At 33.7% G+C, this 10,442-nt stretch overlaps 1 protein-coding gene across 1 annotated transcript in view; it reads left to right on the top strand.

The window, feature by feature from the left end:
* Nucleotides 1–798: 798 nt before the first annotated feature.
* The window catches only part of LOC110095014 (8-amino-7-oxononanoate synthase), a 17,954-nt gene continuing 8,310 nt past the window's right edge, over nucleotides 799–10,442 (top strand). Inside the window, exons 1-4 of the mRNA XM_020820378.2 lie at nucleotides 799–1,190; nucleotides 1,273–1,385; nucleotides 1,466–1,573; nucleotides 8,709–8,806. Coding sequence (XP_020676037.2) covers nucleotides 842–1,190; nucleotides 1,273–1,385; nucleotides 1,466–1,573; nucleotides 8,709–8,806 — 668 coding nt within the window. The 5' untranslated portion in view covers nucleotides 799–841. The remainder of the gene's footprint in view (nucleotides 1,191–1,272; nucleotides 1,386–1,465; nucleotides 1,574–8,708; nucleotides 8,807–10,442) is intronic.

A 10,442-nucleotide genomic window follows, 5' to 3' on the forward strand; every position in this document is an offset into this window, starting at 1 on the left:
AAAAAAGAGAAGCATGAAGAGCAGCCTCACCAACGGCAAATTATTAGGTCATGTCATCGGACCTAGAAATAGGTCTGGACATCCACTAAAAAGTTGCCACGTGTAGATCTTTTTGACTGTGCGCTTTGACCACGCTTTCGACGTGCTTGACATAAAATTCCACGGACACGTGTACATTCAACGCGTCAAATTTTTAGTGGATGTCCGGACCTATTTCTAGATCCGATAAACGGACCTAATAATTTGCCCTCACCAACGAAAAATTATTCCGTCAAGCTACCTGACGTAGAGCTACATCAGGTAGTCTATAATATGTCGCCACGTGCACTTACTCTTTACCGCGCGGCCCGACGATCCGACCCAGAATGGACCCAGGAGTTTGCGTAGCTCGGTATTGCAAGTATTGTTCGATTTTACTCGACAAAAATGAAAAATACTATTATGTGAAGACCAATACCGAGCAATACCGAGTTCAATACTGAGCAATACCGAGTTCTTTTATGTATTACTCAGTATTGCTCGGTATTGCTCGGTATTGGTCTTCACATAGCGGTATTTCTCGTTATTGCCAAGCAATACCGAGTAATACCTAGCAATACCGAGCAAATACCGAGCAATACGCGAACATAGTAATCCAAGATATGGTCCGAGTCGGGTGCTCAGGCCGCACGGTAAAGAATAAGTGCACGTGACGACGTATTTTAATAATTTTTCCATCAAGGGATGAGATATGGAGCGAGCATGGATCAATGAACCGTTACAAGAGCGATATGACTTTGGTGACCCCGCAGCAGTCAATTACGAACGGCGGAAATAATGCCTAATCTTGAGGGACCAAAATATGAACCATTTTCAGACTGTTGACGTGGCACCAGAATACGGCGAAGCACGAGGCAGAAATGAAGGACATTACCCAGTTTTTCGCTTCCCCGCCTCGACGTCTCCGGCTTCCTCGCTCTCTCGACCTTCAATGGAGAACTGGGATAGCTGGATCAGCGCGGCGCTCTCTACTCTCTCCGCGAGGAATCTCCTACGCTCCACCCGACCAATAAACCTTCCGTGCTCCGACGACGTCTCGGTCGAGATTGAGACATTCGACGGTCCACGCCACTGGGACCGGGCTTCGGTGGAAGTCGAGCTGGAGGAGGAAACTTTCCGGCAATGGCTCGGCGATCTCCCTTTACCCTCCGGTTTCCTTCTTCTCCAGTTTACTATTTTACATTTCCACTTAATCGAGTACTCTTGCTTAATCCTTCCTTTCATTTCGTGAAGGAGGCAACGACAGGGAGGTGGATGAAAAGCTTGCTGGGAAGATGCTTCTCTTCTCGGGAAACGATTACCTAGGGTTAAGCACTCACCCGGCGGTTCGAACGGCAGCAGCTATGGTGGGTCCTTTCCAAAAATCCATTTGATGCCTAACATTTCTATTGAAGTTGATTTGTTTTGTTTATGTTATGGGCAATAGGCATCCAAACAGCATGGAATGGGTCCGAGGGGATCCGCCTTGATTTGCGGATATACAAATTACCACTGCCGGCTGGAAGCTTCATTGGCGGAATTGAAGAACAAGGAGGTATGTTGAGCTATTGCTACTTTGCATTGTCAAAAGTTAAATTAACATTGGAAATTCATAGCTCATTTGGGTTGTGTGCACTTTTTTTTTTTCAATATTCCTAGAGATTTATTACTGGGAATTTTTTTAGAAAATGTGAAGGTTACCCTACAAGGAGGAGAAATTATGAGGTGTAGAGTCCGAACGTACAGATACGTCCGGATACCCACTTAAAATTTGATATGTAGAGTGCATTTTGGTTGCAATTTTTTGTGTGTGTTTTACTTGTGCTTTATCTGCGCTTTAGTTGCACTTTAATTGCGCATTGACTACTCTTTTGTTGTGTTTTTTACTGCGCTTTGGCTATGCTTTTGGCGCGCTAGCTTGGTTTAAAGTTCTGCGAACACATTAAATATATAAAGTAAAAAATAAATCTAATTGAATATTCACATGTGCACTCCATATGTCAAGATTTTGTTAGAGTACGAACATAGAGATACATCCGGACTCTGCACCTAATAATTTCTCTGCAAGGAGAGGGTAGTCTTTTCTGGCATAATCAATGTGACATTATTATGGAGAGGGATTTTTTTATGTAGCATTCTTCATTATCATAATTAGCCTCATCATTAATGAAAGAGTGACAGAAAAACGAACTTGTGCTTTCATTATTAAAAATCTTGTCTATTATATTTTCATATTCATAAATTTGAAAAATGATTTAGGGATATAAATATATTAGGATGCTTGAGTCCATAATGTGAAGCAAAAAAGAAAAAAAAAAGAAAATGGAGATTTAACTTATCAAACATTAACAATTTAAAAGAAAATTATGCTTGACACAAATTTTGATAATAAAAATATTTTACAAGGATCTTTTTTAAAAAGGAGAGTACGACAAAGCAGAATTAGAGGAATGAATTTTATTAACTTATAATTTGAGAAGGAGCGGACTCGCCAAAATGGTCGGTAAAATTTGATTTTGTAAAGAAAATACTAATCAGTTTGACAGTTTCTTCACAAAACTGAAGAATTTGCCAAAATATTTGGCGATTTTACATGAGTACGCCAAACTCTTTGGCGTCTTCCCCTCTCATCGGCGGCATTCGTTGGCAATGAGGGGAGTTGTGCAGTCGAGGAAGGAGCGAGTTTGGGTGGCTGTGTTAATTATTTTAATTTTAATTATTTTTAATTTGTTAAATTAATCAAATAAAATTTATATTAATTAATTAAATAAAAAATTTATAAATTATTTACAAACTAACTTGTAAAATTAATTAATAATTAATTAAGTTACGAATAATTAATTTGTAAATTAATTTGAAAATTTTACATAAATTAATTACTTTATGTTAACTCATTAATTTATGTAATAATTCACTAATTAATTATTAATATTAAATTAACTTGTAAAATAATTTATACTTAGTTAATTAACAATAATTAAAATTTGTAATGATTAAGAAATTCATTTGTAAATTAATTAATAGTTAATTTCTAAATTTATAAGTAAACTAATTTAATATTATGTAAATTAATTATTTTTCAATTTACATATTACAAAATTTATAAATTATTACATAAACTATTCAAGAGAATTAGTTTTGTAAATATATATTAAGTTTATATTATAAATTAATCAAATATGTTAGTTACATAATTAATATTATATAATTAATTAATTTTCTAAATTAAATAAATATTTGATTAATTAGTTATGAAAATTCAATATGATTAATTGGAAAATTATCACTCATAAGGAGACCTGCACTCTTTGCCTCCTTTTAGTATGGTCCACATCATGAACTGTAAACACAGTATGTCAAAATCAAGAGATATAATTAGAATACATATCATCAGATTACTAGCCAAATTTTGGTCTATGGGTTGAGATCCTGTACTTGTTTACTGTTTGTTCATTATGATTATTTATAATATCAATTAAAAAATTATTTGATTTGTTTATGTAAAAATTCATAAATTTTGTAGTATGCAAATTGAAAAATAATTAATTTACATAAATTAATTAATTTATGTAATAATTTAGAATTTAATTATTAATTAATTTACAAATTAATTTCTAAATCATTTACAAATTAATTAATTATTAACTATTTTACAAATTAATTTGTAATTAATATTTAATTAGTGAATTATTACATATATTAATTAATTTATGTAATAATTTTCATATTAATTAATAATTAATTTACAAATTAATCATAATTAATTAGCATTTGTAAATGGTTTAGAAATGAATTAATTTGTAAATGATTTAATTTACATGTTACTTTGTAAATAATTTATAAATTAATTTTTAATTTATTAATATTAATTTGTTTGATTAATTTAAAAAGTTAAAAAATAATTAAAATAAAAAAAACTTCGCGCAGCCACCCGATCTCGCACCTCCCTCGATCTGCACAACTCGCTCATCGCCAAAGAATGCTGTCAGTGAGAGGGGAAGACGCCAAAGAGTTTGGCATGCTCACATGAAATCGCCATACATTTTGGTAAATTCTTTAATTTTGTGAAGAAACTGCCAAACTGTTTGGCATTTTCTTCACAAAATAAATTTTCGTCATACTTTTTGCCGAGTATGCTCCTTCTCAAGTTATATGTTAATAACGCAGCTTCCTATATTTTTGCTTCTTAAAAAAGAACTTATTTTACAAACTAAAAACAAGTAAAGTTTAATAACTACCTTGACTAACCATAATAACATGCTTATTACTCAAGATTTCAAATGTTTCAGCAGTCATATTTCTTACATTATAACAAATAAACATAGGAGCCTACAAACTAATATGTCCTTGATAAGGCAAAGTAAGAAAACAACAATAGATAAGTTTGCTAAAACATTTTGAAAGAAACATAGTTGAAAACATATTACAGAAAATAAAGTTTTTAATTTTAGAATCATAATTCTTATCAATAACTATCAAAATAAATCATAGTTATTAATTCAAAACATCTAGAAAAGAGGAGTACAAAGAGAAGAATGAGAGTAATAGAGATAAATAAAGAGAGAGGACAGAGAGCTCATTGGGTGTCATGAAACTTGATCAAATATCAACAAAAAGGATAGCTGATGTATCATGTAATCGATGCCCGCAAGAATAACAATGAAAGCAAAAAATTGTCCATAAATCAAGAAATCAAAGAGAGATTTCCAATGTCCGTGCCATCATCAGATATGAAGGTGCTTCTGGTGAAAGAAGCCAAGGAGAAGTAGGCAAAATAAGAGAATGAGGAAGGGATTTAAAGGGTTTTAGGCTTTTGGAGAGAAACTAGACAATATTTAATGGAAGAAGTCGAGGAGATGTTGAGAAGGAATTTGAAAGTTTTTTTTAATGTCTGGGAGCAAAGCTGAATGGCAATTAGTGGATAGGTTAAACAATATAATTAATCTAGTAGAATTAACTTAGTTAAAGGGGACAATAGGCTTTTCTGAGAGTTGGAACTTAAGAGGAGAGGAGGTGAAATTTTCTTTATTAGAGACATTACATATATTAAATAACTGAAACATAGTGGAGATGAAGATTTCAATTTTATGAGTTATGGTGGGAAAATTTAATGTAGAATGAAATAGTTTTATGGGTTCTGATGGGCAAATAAGGAATAGGCAACATACAATTAATATGACAAAAATTAATGGAATTCACAAACCGATCAAATGAATTGTTTTAGAAGATAATAAAGATATATGATGTAGGGTTAATATCAAAATTATTAAAACAAATGAAAGGCTAAGATTTAATATGAGAAGAATCACAAGCCACTTTTATCATAGTAGTAGTAGTAGTATATAAATATATATACACAACATCAACAATATCAAGCCTTTATCCCACAACGTGGGGTCGGCTATTTGAATCATTATTTTCTCCATGGTGTTCTATTAATGATCAAATTCTCATTTAAATCTCATAAAAAATGTTATTTCTAATATTTTCTAACCAAGTCTTTTTTAGGCCTACATCTACCTTTCTTAAAATAGGTTGGATTTAATACATCTACTTTCCTAACTGAATCATCGGAAGGCCTACATTTTGTGTGGCCAAAACATCAAAGGTGACTCTCTCTAATCTTATTTTCCATTGAAGCTACTCCAACCTTTTCACATGTATACTTAGTTTGCATTGTGTCTCCAAGTGTAAAGCCACTCATCCACATGAGTATCCTCATTTCTGCAACACTTAACTTAATTTTATGCTTCCCTTTTAATGGCCAATTATGTGCCATGAAGAATTACAGGTCTCACAATCATTTTATAAAACTTTTTCTTAAGTTTGAGTGGTACTTTTGTACCACACAACAGGCCTGATGCATTCATTCACTTCAACCATCCAACTTTAATTCTACTAATAATATCCCCATCTATTCCACCATCTCTTTGAAAAATAGATCTGAGATATCTAAGGCGTGCATTCTTTTTAACGACTTAATCACCAAATGTCACAATCCCACCACTAGATCTATTTCTACTAAAATTGCACTCCATGTATTTGGTTTTAGATTTACTCAAACAAAAAACTTTTAGACTCTAAGATTGATCTCCATAATTCAAGTTTTTCCTATCTATATATATATATATATATAAACTACTTAGGATTACGTACATGTTAGGTCTAAAACTATGAATATCAGTCCTAATAAAGGTGAAACAAAAATTCTTAAGCAGCATTTTCTTTATTGCTTAATTTGTCTCTCGAAAGAAATATTTTTGTTGTTCTTGTAAATTAAGAGTTCTTTTCTAAGCCATAGGTATTTGGTGATTCTAATGTATAGTCACCCAAGCTCTTTAGGACATCAAGGGAACTCTAAATTGGTTCAAACATTTTCCTTGCTTTGCATTGTGCATGTGATGTGGTAGTCATCATATTATTTCACTTTATAGAAAGCACTGAGTTGCTCAAATCTAGTATGAAATATAGGAAATTGTCTCTCTCTCTCTGTCTCTTATATATATATATATATATATAAAGAGAAAGAGAGAGTATAAGATGAGAATAAGATGGAGAAAGAAAGAGATTCAGAAACACAAGCGGTTGATTTTGCTCAAAATTTATGGGAAGCGGTGTGAGAGAGCCAAGGATTTAGTACGTTGGTAGAGAAGTTCATAGGGTGAACTATAATTTGTAGTGGAGGAAGGTAACCTGTTCTTAACATAGGTGGAGGTGAGGATAGCATCTAGCTAGAAGGAAGTAGGGAGATGAGCTTGAAGTAAAAGAGTGCGAGCAGTTTCAATAATATGCCTGTGTTTACGCTCAACTATTCCGTTTTATTCCGGTGTATACGAACAGCTAAACTGCTGCAGAATGCTAGCTGAGGCTAAGAATGTTTTGAAGGAATTGCATGAGTATTCACCTCCTCCATCAGATCGAAAAGTTTTAATAGATTTGTCAAATTTTTTTTTGACCATGGCTTTAAATAACAAAAAATTAGAGAATGTTTTAGATTTGCTTGTCATTGGATAAACCCATGAAAAACGAGTATACACATTCAAAAATAAAACATAATACCAAAATCTATTGATTGAAGAAAGTGGGGAGGGTCCCCATACATCAGACACATTAAGCTCGAAAGGAGAAGAACATCTAGTAGTAGAAATAGAGAAAGACAACATACTACTTTTAGCTACACGAAAAGGATGACAAACACTATTAGAAAGGGAAATACATAAAGTAGGATCAGATCTAGCTATAGTAGATAAAACCGTAGGATGTGGATGACCCAATGGGAATGTTAGATGTTGGATGCAGTGGAGCAGCAATAACCAACTATTTGATTTGCTTATTTGGTTTTGTTAACAAGAAGAATACTAAACCGTAAGATATCTTGCATTAATCTCTCTCTTTCTCTTTGTATAAAGAGAAAGAGAAATTATTGCAGGACATTGTTAGACCGGTCCACGCGGAGACCCGCCACCTCCTATTCCCTCTCGGGTACTCCTTCAACCCTAGGCAAGAATGCATGGCCGACCCCGAATTTGAATGGGGACTTGTGTTCGATGCCCACGGTAATCTCGACATCCGGCAATCGCCTTTCTTCAACGCGGGATTTGATTCCGACGACGATACCGTTGGAGCCTACTTGGATTGGATCCTACCGACCCTCATACACGTCATCGACAAACAATGTCCAGACTCTGAGTGGATCATTGACGGCCGCCCACCCGCTCCTCCAAATCTGGCTTCTTCCTCGGCGACGAGTCCTCTCGGGATCACTTGTCTACTAGTGGCATCGCTAAGTCTACTTACGATTCTCCTCCGCTAGCCACCACTTTCAAAATGAGTGAAGGACCTCAAGGTGAATGATCTAGATATTAAATTTGGGGCTTTGTTATTTCTAGCTATTTGCATTATTTAAATTTTGATGTTATTTTGTGAGGCTCCTCAACTCTCTACGTGTAATTTATTGTCATTGCTTAATCTATCAATGTCTTATTCTTAAACTCAACTTGAGTAAACAAAGAGTTTTGGTAGCAAGCTAAAAGTCATTGCTTCTATTAATTTCTTAAGTGCAATTCTTGTTTCACCGCATGTTGTTTTACATCAGTAAGATATCTTGCATTACTCTCTCTCTCTTTCTCTTTGTATAAAGAGAAAGAGAGAAATTATTGCAGGATATCTTATGGTTTAGGATTCTTCTAAGTCAAATATAGTATGAAATGCAAAAACAAGCACACAAAAGATAAAAAATTGTAGTCAATTAACTTGTTGTTTTGGCAAAAATTAGTTTCTTTTGATGCAAATCAGAAAACACATAAAACTCACTCTAATGATACTTTAAAACATCTAAATTTGAAAATTGCAAGAAATTTGAGATCAAATGTAAGTTGTGTAGCAATTAGGATTCACACTACACTAGAAAGGTCAGATTGTAAAAAAAAAGAGATTGACGTTACTTACAATTGTGTAAAGAGAATGTTACCCTAAAAATAACATCAAGATTTGCAATTTAGTCTAAAAATTTAGATTCATTACCACATGGAAGTTTGAGAGAGAATATTGAATTGTATTAAGCATATATTATTTATTTTACGTGCCTCAGGGTACTATTTATAAACCAAAAGCCCCAAACTGACAATTTTCAGTATTACTAAAATCTGGCTAAAACTTCAACTCTTTCTTTCATCACTATTGGATTGCAGCCCACTTGGCAAGTTTCTACTCCATCCCAGTCAAAAGAACAAGCATTAGTTCTTGCTGCAGTCCAAAATCGAGAGAATAAGCCAACAACTGAAGACTAGCTACAATATGAACGTTGCAAATCCACTAGAAGTCAGCCATGTAAGAAAAACTGACAGCAAGAAATCAGCCATATAATGGACACCGACATCTACAAATCTCTCTCTCTCTCTCTCTCTTTCTCTCCAAACTTGCATCTCATAGACATGTATCCTTTTTTCCCCAACTTGTATATTTTGTTGACTTAACAAGTAATGAAAAGTTAAGTCGGCAATAGAAAAAAAATCACAAACACAATTGTTTGGTAGGATCTAAGCTTGTTGTTATAGCTTAGAAACCCATATTCTTTTTGAATATTTGAAATTCAATAATTTTTTTTCTTGGGAAAGGATTCTAACACTTGTCCTCATCTCTATCTGGAAGAGCATGTTTACGATATTTTACTTCTAGTCATGGATGCTAACCCACAAATCTAAAATATCTAATTCTCGATTTTATTTTTAGTGTCCCACATTTTGAAGCTGTCCATTTTTTCATGACTATGAAGGTCTACATTAAAGCAATGTATGTATACCATTTTGAAAATAGGTAAACACTGATAAAATTAATTGTTGTCATGCATGCTTGTTCTATTCAATATATAATAATTTTAATTTGATTAGCGAGGTAAAATTTATGCACTTTGTATGTATGAGCATTTAGAACACATAGATGAAAGTAAAAGCAATTAAATATTTTTAAGTGAAAACATTGTTAATGACTTGCTAAAGAGATGTTTAATGAATGTGCTAATGCCTAAAAGATAGCTAGAATGCATATTTATCTATTTTGTTATTAAGTAAAATTGCTGATTATGAAATAGTGCTTTTGAAATGTATGTATGGGAGGTTAACCATAATCAGTACGGTTCATTCTGGTTTGGTATAGTTTGTTTTAGGTTCCACACTTTGTGAAATCTGGTTAACTTAGTAAGCTTTAGGCGTGCTATTTGTTAATCAACCAAAAACTGAGCAAAACGGACATGGTAATGTATGATTTATCAAAGGCATTAAACTGTTGATAAGTTATTGTTCTTAAAACAATTAGGAATGCTACAAATGATACCTTATTGAATTGAGTAAAATTCAGATTGAATTAAACCGATTTAAAAGCAAAGCAAACATTTTTGCATGGCTAAAAGATGAATGATGCTTGGGAGGTGTCCAAGTGCACCGTCTAAGAGGGAGATGCCCAACTTATGAGAACCCAAGAAACGAGATGAACGGGTTAGTAATAGCCCATCATCACATAACTTGCTGGCACATCATGATGGGGACATCAGAGCATGAATCAAGGCGTGGCCACCGACCTACGGCCACGATCGAGTCTTTATTTTACGGAGTCATTGGTGTATTTTATATTTCATGTATTTTCTTATTTTATAGGTGTCTTTTATTATTTCCCTTTGTACCCCTCTTATGGGAATTATCATATGTAAGCCCAAAGGGCAATTGAGTCTTTTATTTCTTGAGTCCATTGTACTTGGTTATATATAGCCCTTTGCTTATTGTTTCAAGGGATGAATGATTATTATGAGAAAATTTTCTTGTTCTTGTGTGTTGAGAGTGTTAGAGAGTTCTTGGAGAGAACTTTGGAGAAATCCCTAGGAGAGGGAGAACGGATCACCCACCAACCTTGGAGACGGCCGGGTTCGTGGT

Source organism: Dendrobium catenatum, unplaced genomic scaffold (assembly GCF_001605985.2).
Source record: "Dendrobium catenatum unplaced genomic scaffold, ASM160598v2 fragScaff_scaffold_35, whole genome shotgun sequence".
Lineage (NCBI taxonomy): Eukaryota > Viridiplantae > Streptophyta > Magnoliopsida > Asparagales > Orchidaceae > Dendrobium > Dendrobium catenatum.